This window comes from Rhinolophus sinicus, linkage group LG02, assembly GCF_036562045.2.
Source record: "Rhinolophus sinicus isolate RSC01 linkage group LG02, ASM3656204v1, whole genome shotgun sequence".
Lineage (NCBI taxonomy): Eukaryota > Metazoa > Chordata > Mammalia > Chiroptera > Rhinolophidae > Rhinolophus > Rhinolophus sinicus.
The window spans coordinates 127,103,389-127,120,767 of NC_133752.1; the positions used below are offsets into that span (position 1 = coordinate 127,103,389).

At 34.1% G+C, this 17,379-nt stretch overlaps 1 protein-coding gene across 2 annotated transcripts in view; it reads right to left on the reverse strand.

The window, feature by feature from the left end:
* Positions 1 to 17,379, reverse strand: part of OTOGL (otogelin like) — a 142,526-nt gene that overhangs the window by 98,785 nt on the left and 26,362 nt on the right. For both annotated transcript variants that reach the window (XM_019751251.2, XM_074325364.1), the window contains 10 exons: positions 15,961 to 16,088; positions 15,491 to 15,597; positions 11,241 to 11,347; positions 10,918 to 11,043; positions 9,571 to 9,679; positions 8,484 to 8,530; positions 7,906 to 8,051; positions 6,567 to 6,690; positions 4,722 to 4,899; positions 1,594 to 1,718 (listed from right to left, as the gene is read on the reverse strand). In XM_019751251.2, coding sequence (XP_019606810.2) covers positions 1,594 to 1,718; positions 4,722 to 4,899; positions 6,567 to 6,690; positions 7,906 to 8,051; positions 8,484 to 8,530; positions 9,571 to 9,679; positions 10,918 to 11,043; positions 11,241 to 11,347; positions 15,491 to 15,597; positions 15,961 to 16,088 — 1,197 coding nt within the window. The remainder of the gene's footprint in view (positions 1 to 1,593; positions 1,719 to 4,721; positions 4,900 to 6,566; positions 6,691 to 7,905; positions 8,052 to 8,483; positions 8,531 to 9,570; positions 9,680 to 10,917; positions 11,044 to 11,240; positions 11,348 to 15,490; positions 15,598 to 15,960; positions 16,089 to 17,379) is intronic.

The following is a 17,379-nucleotide window of genomic DNA, read 5'->3' on the forward strand; positions in this document are numbered from 1 at the left end:
GGTGACTCAACAAGATCCTTGTGAAAACAAATCTTTTGGAATCCACATCAGCGTTTTTGACTTTTATCTATTTATTTTCCTTTCTTTGGGGATTTTTCTGAATTTACCTATTTGAAATTTTTAAAAAAAGAAAAAAAGTAGTTCCTTGGCAAAGGTGAACAAGGATAGTATCTAAAATATATATCAGAGAAGACATAAGATATAGGGATAAAGGTGATTTTATATATCTATGTCTACAGTGTATATCTATATATCTATATCTATCTATATATCTGCATATATGTATGGCATGCAATAAAGGAGGTAATTTTAAAAAAGACCTGAAGAAACTGAATTCATCAATTGGACTCTATTCCAACTCTTACATGTTATTAAAGAAATTTTTTAAAAAGTTGCTGCAATATCAGGAGGGAACTGAGAAAGTTAGAAACAAACTGAGCGAGACTAATTCAAGGAGAAGAAGTAACTCTATTAATAGAAAGTTAAGGACAGAATATGGGAAAGTGTTTTGAAATGGGAGTGAGATAAAAGTATTGAATCATAGAGACCAAAAGAGTTTAGTCTAGTCCTCTTATTATAGATAGAAACAAATGACCAAAGAGGTAACAAACTTCTTCAAGTTTAGATATTGGCTTAAATAAAAAGCACTAAAATCAGCATTATCTTATGTATTTCCAGTACACCAAAACTATAAATTAATAATAAGGACCATATGACAATCAACAGAATCCTCCCAAACAACTACTACAAAATTGTACTGGCTTCTCATGGGTACTCAACCAATATTAATAATGCATTCTTATAAACTACATAAAAACAGTAAATTAGCCAAAATAATTAAAGAAACAAATCAAAAAAAATTTTTTAATCTACTTAAGCATGCACACTTTTTTCACAAAGAAATTTTACAAAATAATAGTGATAACAATAATATGTCTTCTTTTGTTAAGCAGTGAAATGGCCTTTCACACAGTTTGCTGCTGCTTTAGAAAAAAAAAAATCCATAGCCAAGAATTTCTGGCCTGTGAGTTGCCATGTCATTGCAAATTGCAACTCTGGAGCATGACCACCTCAAATTGTTACACGCTTCATGGCACAAAGCTTCTTTGGATCACCGCTTCCTATTTATAAAACCATAATATATTCTATGAGTCGGAACTTATAATGTGATAGTAATAAACAGGAGAATCCACATGAGCTGTGATACTATGGAACTGAAGTCAGACCTCCGAAGACTATAACAGCATTATTAGAGTTTTTCCAGAGATTTTTCTTTAGCATTCAAATAATCTGATCTCTCCAAAATGCTAGCCCACATCTGGGAAGAACTTGGGGATTTCTAAACACCTAAAATAAGTAAATTTATGAATGCAAAGTGGTAAATAAATTGTCATTTCCTGGAGTTCTTTTCTAAAACAACCTACATTACATAACAAGGCATATGTAAAGGCACTACATCAAACAAAAATACATAAGGAATGGCATCTATTTTATCATAATAAAGAAAATAAGAACTTAAACTTGCTAATTTTAGAAGGTTTCAGTAATATGTAGACCTTTCCCCTAAGTTTACATGCATAGAAAAAGACTTACTGTTTTGTTGATTAATGTTACAGGGGTCCATCATAGGTATGTGAACAGGTGCGAAACAAGTGGAGGAAACTCTCCAAGCATTTGCATGAAGTTGTGGTGTACCTTCTATCATGCCTGATGGAGAACTAGAAAGCAGATAATATTCATCTTAGTTTCTCCCATTCCTTTCATTTGTTCATAGTCTTTAGATATCGAAAAAAAGAGAATACTATTTTTTTTAATTTACAGAGACATCTTAGAGCTTGAAGTGTTCTACTATTTTTTTAAATATACATGGTATAAGCTTCCTCTTATTACAATTTTACAATGTGTCAAATTGTGGACATACATGATTTTATTTAATAATCATATTAGCCTTGTAAAGAAAACATCATTATCCCCATTTAGAGAGAAAGCAAAGCAGAAGCTCATATAAATATTAACGTTCACTCAGCTGGTAAGTGTCAGAGCCAAGATTCAAATCCAATTTGTACCTATTTAACGAAACATCACACAACAAAAATATTAATGTATGTGTGGTTTAGAGTGCATGGAAAGAAGAGGTAGGTAGTTCACATGATTCTTTTCAGGGTAAAGACAAATGTCTCAAGAATAAAGTCTATAATTCTGGTTGAATATTTCAATTTCCATTATGAGGCCTGAAAAGCTGAAGTTTCATCATGAGGTTGGACAAACAAACCAAATGTAAATTGAGGGGAAATGGGACAAAAGGCACCCTTCATCCAAGTTTGCTCACTTCTTCAGTTCCCTCAGCAAACCAAAATGGAAGAAAAACATCTACTCTTTTGAAGTCAGGCTTAGAAACCACACCATGTTTAACAGCCAAACACTAAAATGCCACCTCCAACAGCCATCAAGATTTATTAACTCCTCAGCTAATATTTACTGACAATCCCTACTAGACTCTGTGCCAGACACCATCAAAACTATTTAAAGAATCAGGTTAGACTAGCTCTACTGCGGACCAAGCAAACTTGACTAACACAAGCCCTTACTCCATTAATTGCTACATGGCTAAATAATAGAAGAGGCTTTATCTCAGCTCTCTATAGTGTCCTAATAAATTCACTACTTTAGTTACCATTTAGCTCAATCACCATTAACAATATGGAATTTCTCACCACAAAGGCTGAGAAAGGAGAAAAAAAGGGAACTGCACAAGCCATTCCACAATGCCCAGGCCTTGTCCCCACCCTTTCCCCTTTCCTTCCTTTTCCTATTTCTCAAAATTAAACCACTCTACAACTGTAATGAATTACAGCAAACACCTAATCCAAACTCTCATTTTGTTCAAAGGAGAACACTGAAACTCAAAGAAATTGTATTACTGCACTAGTTCTCATTGTTTCTATCTTCTTCCCTCTTCAATCCTACAAAGGACAATAAAATAGGTCAAAGTGAGGGGTGTAGTCAGGGTTCCCAAGAGGCACTAACTCAGAGCTTGGCTCTCTTATTTCATTTAGTTCACTTAAAACAATAAATACAAAAAAAAAAAAAAAAAAATCAGGAGTTAAAATATAGACCCTTTTTTTTTATTGTATTTAATTTTATAAAATAACCATTTGGCTCAACATAGTTAACTTATTATAATAAAGCATGTGAAATAAATTTTCAAGTAGTTAATACTTTCCACTCCACTATGTTTGCAGATTCGCATTAACCTTTGTGAAGTAAAGAATTTTAACTGCTTATGCTGGAAAGCCAAACAACGTTAGAAAGTTATCTCCAACTCTGAAATATTATCCTGCACTGTTATCATGCTTGAATGTTTATACATGGAGGAGACTGGTGCCTTAGGAAGAGGCAGACAGATCTGCCATCTGTTAAGCATTGACTGCTAACCCATTGTGATAAACAAGGAAGAGAAAGAAGACTTAATGTCTTTTTTGCACATCTTAGCCAAGCCACTTAATATAGTTTCTGTTTCACTATTATGATAAAGATATCGATATTGTGACCTACAAATAAATGAAACAAGCAAACAAACAAACAAAAAACCTAAAAAAACTAAAAACAAATTAGTCACACAGGAGAGATGATAAAAGAAATTTTCTTTTGAAATTAAAGTTTTTAAATATGCCAGTTCTCCTTGCCCCTCCTAATTCTTTTTGGTGTGCCATTAAAAGTCCTCTGTTCAGTTCAACTATCAACTGCACATAATGTTCTATGCTAACTCCTAAGTATACAGGCATCAAAGATGCAATCCTTATTCTCAAAGCCATCACAGTTTTAAATGAAAACCAGACAGATTAGTGATGGATTTACATAGATAACAGAGTCAAAATTAACTTTGGTATGATATGAACTCACTTGTTGAAACAAATAATGTCTGAGTTGGGTTGAACTATATAAATAAGAGTTCATGAAAAAGATAAGGAGGCAGAGAGAACCCCCAGCAGGAGGAACATGCAGAAGTGGTTGTCATCCCCTCCAGATCGGCGATCAAGCTCCTTGTGTACCACATCATACTGTTTAAATTGGCCCACCATGCTTAGTACAATAACAGGTACTCAAAGCATTCACACTAAATTACACACTAGTCTTTTTACATGAAGGTGAAAGTGCTTTGTCAGTACAAAGGGCACGAATGTACTTTATGGCTTTTCTTCTAATGAAACACCAACTATCACAAAATCTAACAAACTTAGATGCCAAACTGTTACTTTAGAGGTAGCATTCATACTAAAGATATCAATATTCTTTAAGTATAATTTACTATCATTAATACCAAAAGATAGTAACAGTTTTTAAAATACTAAAATACTGTTTTATAGGTGGCAGGGGGAAGGGGGAAGGTGGCAGGGGAAAAAATAACAAGTAGTTACTCTGTGAGTTATCCCACAGGCTCTGAGTCACGCCCCCTAAATTCAAAGACCAGTTCCACTGTATTTGCACTAAGTGACTTTGTGCTATTTATTTGCCACTTTGGGGCCTCAGTTCATTTTCTTATCTATAAAACAGAGATACTAATCACGAGGGTTGCTACAAAATTTAAATACGATGATCCATGTGAAGCTCTTGGAATAGTGACGACGAAGCTATATTATTAAACATTTTTAATGAAAGAATTTATATTCTCTAAATTACTAGTCCTTCAATGATGTTAGCTGTACCGAAATCATACTTACAGGAAATCATCCCTTATGTTCCCGTTAAAAGTGCCACACAGACCTAGTGTTCTTCTTTTCCATGCACTGGTGAGCTGAATATAAATTCTTTCCCCATCTATAGCAAACAGAATCTTCAAACCAAATGTGGTTTTTAGAAGAATAAATAAGGATGACAGAGTCTGAATTTCAACAATTCCTACAGGCAAAGAACATACATAAATCAGCTTTGAGATTCAGAGGCAGTGTTCTGAAATGCTAGCATGAAACACCAGGACTCTTCTTCTAAGCCTGGGACACGGGGGAGGCAGATTTCCAGTTTCTGCCCCTGGGCTTCAGGGCCAATTTTTGCCACTTTGTGCCTGCTTTCTTTTCTCCCATTGCTCTCCCGTCCCTCCTTTCTAGGTGGTAAGTAGATATTTTTAATAGATTGTCAAGTCCAAATCTAATTTCTGTTGGCAAGCATCTCATGGGAGTCCTTAGACATTTTTAATCTGATCTCTTTTCCTCAGTGAGTGTGTGTGTGTGTGTGTGTGTGTGTGTGTGTGTGTGTGTGAATTTTTCCCAAAACTGGTTGTGATTCAATAAGGAAGTGACACTTTCCTCAAAAATTCCCCATTCCCTTGAGGCTGTCTGCAAAAAGAGGAGCACAGCACTTGACAAGCACCATTTTATGAGACACCGTTGGAGACAAGCAACTTGTGTTCAAGACTGAACTGATGACTTTTGCCACCAGAAGAGTTGCTCCTGTAGCCCTATCACAATTTCTGCCATCCTTTGGTCACCGAACCCAGAAATCGGAGAATCACTCTTTGATTACTTCAATCCCCTTTTGCCTGCCCTTCCCCAGTAAAATCCATCACCAAATTCAAACCATTTTCTTCTAAATAATTTTCAGTCTGTCTTCTTCCCATCTCTATTGTCACTGCCTTAGATCAGTTCCTCCTCATTTCTTGCAAGCACTACTTTAATAACATCCTAACTATGCTCCATGTTTCCTGTCTAATATCTCTCAATGCCACTTCCACACTGCTCCATAGTGTTCTACAAAAAAAAAAAAAAAAAGTCTTATCCATCTTCTCATTAAAACTCATTATTTGGTTGAACCACATGAGATTATCATCTGTGTATATAAAAATGGTAAAATATGATAATTTTACATCAAGTTCAACTTCCTTAGCATGACAATGAGTAGCATAATCATGTAATTTCTAATACAAATTGGGACATTTCTGAAAGCAAAAGACACTGTTATTAATAACTACACTAGAACACAAACATGAACAGGGTCTGTCCCAGGAAAATCACAATGTGTAATGCCTTGTATCTAAGGCCTTCCCCAGTCTCATCCCCACCTATTTCCCTATTCTCATCTCTGGACATTGTCCATTTACCCTCTTCAGGCTTTAGCAATGCCAAACAAGCCCCCTAAACATACTGCAGAGTTCTACCCATCTTTACTATGCATGGAACACTTTCACTCTCTTATCCCAACAACCTTCAGCTTTAAATGCTCAATGAGGCAGCACCTCCTTCAGAAAACCTTCCTGACCTTACCTGCACAACCCTCCCAAGGTGGGGAGAGCTGCACTCAGTTGGATCCCCAAAGGCCTTATGCATATCTTTGAATTTATAATATTTTAAACAAGAAGCTGTTGGCATGTGTCTCTCCCCTTCCAAACTTAGGCCACTTGAGATAAACATTAAGTCCCATAAACATGGTGGTCTGCACTATGTCTAGTGAGGAACTGGCAACATACAGGCCCTCAAAAGTTAGGATAATCAGCCAATGGGAGAAGAGTCCATTTAGGTTGTTTTGTTGTTGTTTTAATGTAAGGAAAGTACACCATTAGCATTGCTTCTTACCATTCAGATTGTAGCCTTGGTTAGGAGTGGTAAGGATTTGTCCTCCTCTATTAAGGGTCACTTGTTTATTAAAATCATCCTCCAGAATTAGAGTTATAGACTGAAGGCAGACTAAGCCAAGATTCTGCATAAAAATCAAATCATCAATTAAAGGAATGAGAGAGATAAAGAGACATAGAAAGAGAAAAACAGGAAAAGGTGAGGCAGTGAAAGGAGAGAAGTAAGGAGAAAGAGAGTGTACATAGATAAGAATTTCTGGTACCGGGGGTGCCAAAAACATGTATACACATGACTTGTATTCATCTTTTGTTATCGATATATATTGAATATTACAATTTTAATACAGTTTTTCCTTTCTTAAATTATGTATAAATAATAAAGTAATAACTACATAATCCATCTTATGTAGCCCCATTACTAACACAATATATCTTTATATAGTACATTAAATATAACATGTGCATACATATATTTTACATAGAACATTAAATAAAGTTGTTTCAATAAAGTACCAACAATTATGTTTTTCATAGCATATAGTTTAAGTAGTTCTCCAAATTCATTTAAGTAATATATGAGACATAAAAAAAAAATTAATAAAGAAAAGAACAAAGAGAATTAGGATTCTACATAGAAAGCTTATTCAGACTCTGATATATTACAAAGGAAATAAAGTCAAACTGGACAAAAGGCAAATAAGGCTGTTCAGAATTTTGTTGGAAATAACCATTTCATACTGAAATAAAACCATAAAATTAAAGATCTTTGCAAAGTTTTGGCTACCTGATTTAGAGAGATGAGAAATTTGGGTGCCTTTATTTACAAATTATTGACACCTTTATTTGAAGAAAAGATCTAAAATAAATATTTCAGTATGCTAAGAAATTTATCCTATCTACTTAGAACAATATGAAACCTGTTCAATCCTGTCAAAAATCATCTCTTTAAAACAGTGATTTTTGAAGTAACCAAAACTTAAGTCCATTGTCCAATCATGCATGAAATCTTCAAAAAACTATACATCCAAATAACATTTTTTAAGAAAGAAAATGCAGTTAAGTATATAATATTTAATCTAAAACATATTTGTTCTCATATTTTAATATCTCTACAATTAGGATGCATCATATAATCAATAGTATAACAGATTAATTATCGATGTGTTTATCTTTCTTTGTAGTATATAGGATAATTAATGATGCATCTAACAACCAATGGTGTCTTATTTTTGAAGAAAATAACTATACTCATTTGTGCTACCATTCTTAACCTAGAGGTGAAGTTTGAATCAAAAAAATAAAAAGTGAACATTCCTCCTGTCATTTAGAGATATTCTTACCTGCTCACAGTGAGCTTTCTGTAAAGTAAGTGTGAATTTATCTTTTCCAGTTCCTTTCACTAGGATGTATTGGCACATTCCAATAAAAGAATAGTGTCGACCATCAAAAGTTGTAAAATGAGAATCACCTACAACGGAGCATTGAACTAACAACAAAAACATAGTGAAAATGAGGAGGACAGAGAGAAGAAAGAGAAGGAGGAGGAAGAAATTCTTTATTCTTAAAAGACAGGATGTCAACATAGGGTAAATAATCATGTATCAAAAAGAATAACTAAAATGTTTAAAATTTATTAGTTTGACAAACTTACTAAATTATGTTATTCAATTTAATTTAAAGTTTACTAAATAATAGCTCTTCCACATGTTTTAGGTTTTGTAATATTTTTACTATTTTATTATTTTTTACTAAATTTGTCTGCTAAATATCATCGATTCAATTTTCCATTTGTCCTCTGAATATCTATGTTTATATCTCTCTTATTATATATGAGATGACCTCATAAAAATCAGTACTGTCTTCTTCCTCAATTTCAAAAAAATTGAGACATTTTCTTTAAAAACATTTTAAAAATTACCTGGACAGTCATGCTCAGTGCAGTTCCAAACTCCACCAACACATACGCTAAATGAAATGATAAAAATATTAATCTACTGGTGTAGATAAACTGCATTGATTGCATCAATGTATTGATTAATGTACCAAAATATATCATGTTTATAGGCTCAAAATAATCTGACTCAAAACATATTTCTCTCTGCCCAAATTCAATTAACTGGTAAACTTGGTTGGCCGGCACTTAAATTATTTATTGTGTCATACTTTAAAATCACTAAAGCTGATACAAAGGGAGTAGTAAGCAAACAGAGAACTTCTGTTTTTTACCTTCTTTCATTACTTAAACTCAAAAAGGTCATACACACAAAAACAGTATTTGCCTATTATGCATAAAGAGTTAGACAATTAACTCATCTACTACAAACTAAGAAAATTGGTTCAAGGGTCATCAGCCATTAAAGAGAGAAAAGATGTCTTCTTATGTAAGATAAATTCTACCATCAAAAAGATAGGAGTTCTGGAGGACAGAAACAGTCTGTAAAAGGCAGAAACTCAAATCAGTATCTAAGAACTGGCTTAGTTATCCAATTGCATTCCCGTTATATACACTGACACCAAAGGGGAAAGAGCCTGATGACATTTAGATCTCTATTTCTTTTTAGGACTGCCCTAGAGGAATTAATGCTTGCCTACACTAGTCTTAGCTAACTTAATAAGAAATTCTAAACATCTCAGTTCATGGCCAAAAATTGGCAGGCAATATGGAGAGTCACTTTTTCAAGTATCCAGTAGAGACAGTCAAGAGCACCATTGAGTTCTAAGAGCAAAAGTATGTGCAAATAAGTGATTACAAATAATAAGAAAATACAACAGACTCTACATGGTTAAAGGTTTTATGGAATTACCAAGGGAAGGGAGAAGAATTGCATCATAAAAGAAGATATAGATGCCCTCCACCACTCTACAGATTTTAAATAAAATGCAAATTATGTCTTGGAAGTTTTGGAAGAAAATCAGTAACAAGTGTATTCTTTTAAACCATGTCATGGTGAAGTTGTCAACTAACCAGGGACCCAGAAACAACTGGCTGTGCATTGATCACATACCATTCAGTGCATTCTTGTTCAATTTTTGAACCAACTGAATAAGCTAATCCATGAAAACTACATGGGCAATTTTCCAAGAGGATGCAAGTTCCGTTTTCCATTATGAGGCCTAGTTAAGAAAAATATGTATCAAACTTCAAAAGAAATAAGAGATCACATTCTTTGAGTATAATAATTCAAGCAACTTTTACTGAATACCTGCTTACACTAGATAATGAAATACAAATTTCTTTACTTTCAAGGAGGTTACCAACATCCTGGTTCTACCTCAATCAGCAACTACCTTATGAAAGTCTATTTCAGTGGTTTTCAACTTTTGTTATCCCATGACTTGCTATTAAAAACTCAAGGTTCATCACATAGAATCAAGGAGACTAGATAGTGTTTCCTTGCTTTTGAAGAAAGAAGGGAAGAAGAGAAGGAGAATATATATTCTTGGTTTAATCTCTGTTCATCTCACAATGAGAGATTTACACTATCATCACACATATAATAAATAGCCAGCCAGTGCTACTCAAAGGGCAAATACAGTGGAACTGTGTTTGTTATTCTCTCTAATGAGTAAAGGTGGTTGAGCCAGAATGTAAATCAGCTATGTTACTAAGCACACTGCTTCATTCAGCCGACTTTTTTTCTGTGTAAGACTTTCTAAATGGAGGAAGCATTGACTTATATTCTGGTGCAAACTTCTTATCTCATCATTGACTGGTAACAAACAATTCAGGCCTGACACTGGTCCAAAGATCCTACTTTGAGTAGCACTGACACAGCAGTGGACTGAGGTCACCTATCTGGTTCCAAGTACTCCTCACTCATATTAACTACATGACAGTGGTAAAGTCACTTAACTCTCTGGGTTTCTTTTTTTTTTTTTTTTTTTTTTTTTAATCTGTAAGAATAAAAAGTTTTGAGTGAATCCTCAGTATTCTTCTTTAAAAAGATCTATTGGTGTAGAAGTCATTCCTAAGTTTAAATCCCACCTGTATCATTTGCTATATTACTTCTAATTTCAAATATTAAAGCTACATCAGGACTAAAATCTTGTGTTGCCAACATGTGAAGGCTTTTTTTTCTGAAATTGCTTTCATAAATGATTAAATATTTTTAAATATGCAATGAAATAAAAGATTTCAGAACTCCAGATTCCAAATTTCCTGAGAAATTTACAAAGTAATGAGCCTTTTTCTTACAGAAAAGCAGCCCAAAATAAAAACCAAATCCTACAAGGGTAGAAAATGACAACAGCCCTCATGGATGACCTGGGAGAGGATGTGGCAATGTGGTTCTCAAATCACAGGATGCTAATTTCCATGAGTGTGAACATGGTTTCCTTCATGAAACACTTACCATCTGGACAGTAACATCCATCAAGACATTGGAGATTGCTCCCAAGACACTGTCTGTCAAATGTGCAGGTGGGTGGGCAACAACTGATACAATCCCGATGGACAAAGCTATCATCACATTTGTCAGCTGAAATGGGCAAACAGAGCACCTGTAAGTCAACTTTAGTCACTTCTTTTTCAAAGAAAGTTTAGTGTTTCAAAAAGTTTGCAAGTTTACCAATGTTACTTCATCAATAACATATCCTTCACTTCATCAGTTCTGAGTACTAGGATAAGCCTAAAATTAACCAAAGTACACAGGACATAGAAAATAAGGAAACATACTGCATGCTGGGAAGTCATCTCTCCAGCCTTGGATAGGGTAGCCAGCATGGGAACAGGCTCTCGCATACTCGGTGGCTGCTCGACAGTAGGTATCGTCATCGTCAGTTCTAGAAAGTGGAAAGACAGAGCCAGAATCACACTGAAAGTACTGACAGAATCTATGTTTTTGAGTTCCTGATCCCTAGAAATGGTGAGAATGTGGTGAATGTTCCAAAATTAACTGATGTCAGCTTACATACAGTATAATGTATTAGGTGCAATAATGCAGAAAACAAATCAACATGTGATCCCAGCTGAAAAGCCTAGGTAAATTGTCTGCAGCAAAGTCTTTCAATAATTTGACCATTTTTCTTTTGATTCGAGGGCCTATACTGAAAAAGATTTCTGTTTTAATTACGACATTCTTCCAGAATCCTTATATGTATTTTTTGGCTCCTACACAAAGCATCCCAGACTTTTTAGAATTTAATAAGTCCTATTACAACAGATACAATCCTATTGCAATGAAAGCACCAAATATGAAAATTATTTCAAAGAAACCATGCTCTTGATAGTCTATGTGCTGGAATAAAACCAATACTAATAATTTGCAGCACTTTTGAAAGGTTGAATAAACAGCATTTAACTTAAGATTTAAAAGATGTTTAATTCTTTCAAGTTTAAATTACTAAAGCTAGTTACTTTTATAATATTGCCAAAGTAAATAATCTCTAATTATTTTCTTATAATCACCCTAGAACCTCCCCCAAACAAAATATAAGGGGTCAACCAATTTCCAAAGCAGATTAACAAGGTATCTATAAAATAAGCAGGGTTTTATAATAAGGTAGTGGGCCTGTTTTTCAACCCAACTCAAACTCCAAATTGAATAGTTAAATATCTTGAATGTTAAGATAATGACCTTGAGAATGTTGCATTTTGTGAACCTTAGCATTTTCAGTATCTCTATTGTAAAAGCCATCCGTCTCAAATTGCACTTATCCTGTGCTTCTGTAATTGGAGTCATGCGCTTATCTAGTCCAATTAACCGAGCTTTAGAAGGAAAAAGGAACTGAGCATATAAAGTTCAGGAGCTCAGAAAATATTCTAAACCTCCAAACAAGAAAAGTCTCTGAAAAACAGGGTAAGCTAAAATTATTGAATTCCTAGAAAGATATTAGGTTTATGATTTACCTTTAAATATGTGCATTATTTCCTACAATTAGTAGAGGCTTTGAAAGCTAACAAAGTACGGAATATTGGTTTTCCAGCCCAATGCAACTATTAATAAAATAGCTACCATTTGTTGTCTATGTTACTCTGTGACATTACATGTAAACTCACAGCAAACGAGCTTATTTGTCTATTTTGGATGTAAACTTTAGTAAGGAAAATGAGCATTCAGAAATAACTGTTTTTAAGTCAATGACTTTGGTGTGACAAAATTAGAATCATTTCCTTGCTGGTAGGTTTATCAATCTTAGGAGCAGAAGGAGGGCTTAAATTCAAGAATTGGTATTGTCTCATCCTTTAAGCTCTAACTCAGACGTCATCTCCTCTGTGGCGCTTTACGAGGCATCCCTGATGAATCAGTAGTTCTCTCCTGCACATCCGGAGTACTTTGCATTTAGGACATATGTCACTGTTGGAGACCTGTTTCTAGCGCCATTAGAATCCAAGTTCCCAGGACAGGGATCATGTGTAAATTGTTTCTGTTTCTCCATGGTGTGGCACAATGCTCAGAGTAGATGCTCAGAAAATGTGTGTTGAATCAAATGCAATACACTAGCACAATCCAAGCAGGAAATGAACTTGAGTTCAGTAGTCACAAGGCTATTCTCATAGTATAGGATCCTTGTGACGCAGTCCCCTAATATGAATATTTCCTTTAGGGGAGAAAGAACGTATGTAGTTTGAGTCCTGGGTGACATATTGTGAGGAGTGAAAGCCTAACTCTGAGAGCTTCTCGCTTCCATTTTATCAGTGACAACTTACTCAATTAATAATGCCCTTCTTTTCATATTATGTGCCTGCTCTGCCCCCAAACCTGGCCTCATCACCCCAAACATACCGCATAAGGTCTCAGATGATTTCATTCAGTAAAAGATGTTTCTCTATCCTGCTATTTTTATTTGCCCTCTAGAAAGCAATTAGGTTTCAAAACCCAAAGCTTAAAGATAACAAAATTTCAAAAGACATAAATGTTAGTTTCTCAGTGATGAAATTGCAGACCAAGTGAGTGTGGCAGAGACTGGCTTTGTCCCAGTTCCCTTTTCTTCTTTTCAGTATTAGAACCTCCAAGCTTTTACCAAGCATTTGGCTGCCCAGTCAGACAACATTTCCCAGCAATCGTGGCCAAAGGATTAAAAATGGGAACGTACATGAGACTTCCAGGTCACTTTAAAAAAAAAAAAAGCAAAAAGCTGCCAGCCCTCTACCTCCTTTGCAAAGGGCAAAAATATGGACATGGTAGTGATAAGCCAGTTTGGGTCGTGAAATTGAGAACAGTCCCCCAGAAACTGAGAATAAGGCCCTGGGGATGACATAGGATCAGTATCACTGAGTTATTGGAAATCTTATGGAGTGGGCACCTGGTACAAACCCAGGACCACTTACCAGCTTGGATTTTGTGTGGGAGAAATATAAGCATTCAATTTAATTGAAGTCACTGATACTTTGGCAATTGAAGCAGCCAAACAATATCCTAACTAATAAACAGAGAAGGACTTTCCAGTCCCTGCCAAATGACACTTTATCTCAGTCTACTTAAGAGGTGAGTACGAAAGATAATGATAAAGACAGGTGTAAAGACTACTGGAGAATGGTCCAAGAATGAGTCTCCATGGAATAAGAACAATTTTTAATTCCATACACATGGCTAAATAAGGACCATGAACTACCTATAGCGATCCTCAAAAAAAGAGACTGAATGAAAGAACAGAGCTAGAACAATATAGTGCTTAAATGAAAAATAAAACCAAATAGGGAACAGAATGTTGTAAAATATAGAGTAAGGTCAACACCCGATATTTCAGGTGGAGGGGAAGCCCTTTCAAAGAGTTAGTTCATAAATTTGTAAAATTTAGAGACTATACATATAAAGATATAACTGCTTTTTACTAAAAATTAACAAGTGTCTCAAATAAGCTTATGTTAATATCTGGAAAATACCATTATATTCATTATTTTTGTAATAATCTCCATTTAATTAAAGCTCAGTAGTTATGAATAAGACAATTTAATACTACCTCAACCTTCCCTCTTTGTTCTCACCTTAATAAACTTAAACCTCTTAATAAGCTACCCAAGATGCCATTTAAGTGGTTTCACTCAACCAAAAATTAGTCTGGCCTCTTACAACAAATTTCCCACGTATCATTTACACTTCTTGAGATTCTTTTTAAAAAAATGCAGTTTTGCTAAAATTTCTTGGGATGTTCTTGAACCTTCAAGAAGCTAATCAGATATGCTTGGTAAATTTTTGAATAAAAATATAGTAGAAAGAACTTCACCTCAATAATGGGTAATTTATAGTAAATTCTACATTGATGAACATATTATGATGGGTCTCACTGAATTTGTTCTCTAGAAACCACCTAGTCTAGGTGTTCTTAACCTGGAAGAGAATGCAGGAGTCTGTGACCTTGGATGGGAAAAATATTACATGTTTAGTTTCACGAATCTCCAGGTGAAATTTAGCATTTTCCTCAATTATACATGTAGGTAACACATCAAGATATTTTTAGCAGTATCTGTGACTTTCACCAATATATTTCATATCTCGTTTTATTGTTTTCATTGTAACTGCAGCAGATATCTCAAAATGTTGTTTACACCCATCACTATGTCAAACTATAGCACTTATTAGACATGAAATGTATATAAAAAAGCACATATATCAGAAATTCATTTCTTTTACTATATTGATAACTATTTCAATATAGTTTCCTTTGTAAACTTAATGTGTTTTATTACATGTATTTCAAAACATTATTTTGCAAAAGAGTCTATAGACATCTCTAGACTCTCAAAGGGATTAGTGGCATAAAAAAATATTTAAGAATTGCTGTATTCTGTTCATGCTGCTTATATAAAACACTAAGACTGTACCTGTTATCCAGTAAGCTTTTAATAGCTATTAGCATAGTTTTTGTTTTACATTCCCCATTATACTTTGTGAACTGCTGGGATGGCTAAGTTACAGAAGTGGTTTTGGCTCTTCATTTTTGGGTAAAGAAAACTTTATTGCAAATACTAATCATTTCACTTACTTGCAAAGGTCATTAACACAGCTGGCTATATATAAATATGGGTCAATATATTCATGGCAGCTCAAAAAAGGAAACTGCAACAGTATCTGACACTTGAAGAAGATTGCCTGTGCAGAAAAAAATGGCAGTCACTAGAACATATTTAATAATACGGTGTACTCTCATTTTTTCTACTTATCTATTTACAAGAGTCTCTGTTCTTACCAGGAAAGAGAAGGTAATTTCCACTTAGAAATTTTAACCAACATTTTATAACTACATAATTTTGTAAAGAGCACTGTTTTTATGAAACTCATCACATTCATTATTTCTGAAATAATCTTAAAGTTATTCCTGTTGTAGTTACATTTCCTAAATTTAATAGTGTTGAATTCTGTAGTGTTTGCACTAAAAATGCTTAATGTTAAATATGCAAATACAATATATGTGCATTACACCCAACATGCCCAAATTTTTCACATCAAATTTACCTCAAATGCTGGCATTCCACTGGAGCATGGATTTGGAAAATCTGAGGGTGTGGGTACACATCTGATATTATCTGGAGTTTGTACCAACCAACTATTTGCAAACATGGCAATGTCTTCTGTGTAGTCCTCTATTTCACATAAAGACACACACAAAAATATGTGTAATAGTATCACTTTCCACAAACACATAGTTTGTCAACATAAACTTCCTGGTCAAAAAGTAAAACTCAATAATTCTATGCTTATCAATGATATTAGACTGTAACATTACTTTAGTATAATAAAGATAAATTGAACAAAGTGGAAGCACCAAAGAAAAGTTAATATCATTGGAGAGAAAAAGGAAACTTCATTGAAGCAACACGACAAAGGATTGAAGATGAATGGTACAACTTGAACACCAGTAAATCCCTAATTGGCCTACAGCTTGTGCAATAGACAGGAGAAAAATATGCACAAAACTTAAGAAACTTAAGTCAAAGTTTGGTGTGAAAGTTTTCAGAAAGCCCTCCCATTATATTTGACATTAGTCAGAACCTTACTAAAATTGTAGTTACATATTAGGGGTACACAACAATAAAAAATATACATGTTTTGAGCCCTTGTGAGGATTTCAGAGGACAGTCACACAGATAGTGAAAGACTGGAAAAGACATCGGGAGAAGAAAAGACTAAGAAGTGAATTCAGGGAGACCACCTCAGGGATGATGTAGATGCCTGATCACTGCACTGTACACCTGAAGCTGAAGTTGAACAATAATGAATGTCAAATACAATTATATATATATATATATATATATATATATATATATATATATATATATATATATATATATGTATATATATATACACACACATATATATATATGTATACACATATATATACACACATATATATATTAATTAAATATATATATATTTATTTATTTACAAGAAGCAGAGTACAGCATTAGGAATAGAGACAGTGGAAATGTAATGGCTCTGTGTGATGTCAGAGGGGTAGTAGATGGGGGTAGGGGGGTTATCACTGTGTGAGGGATATAAATGATAAATGTCTAACTATTACATTGTTTGGTGCACCTGAAACTAACAAAAAAAGTAAAAAACAAAACAGAACAAAAAAAGAAATACAGTGCTTGCAAAAGTAAATCAAGTAAAACAGAACCACACCATAAGAAGTCCATATACTATTTAATATTCAACCATATTCTCTGCAGTGCAGAGTTCATTGTACCTTGGTACACCAGGAGAGTTACACAACTCCTTTGGTATGGAATCCAAATTTAAAATAAGTTAATGTAGTTTACTTAAAAAATGGATATGTTATTAAATTGTTTGTAAACATCTTTGATAATTTACAGACAGCATAAACTTAGGAGTAAAAGGAAAAATGTTGAGACATGATTCCTTGAGGCACCT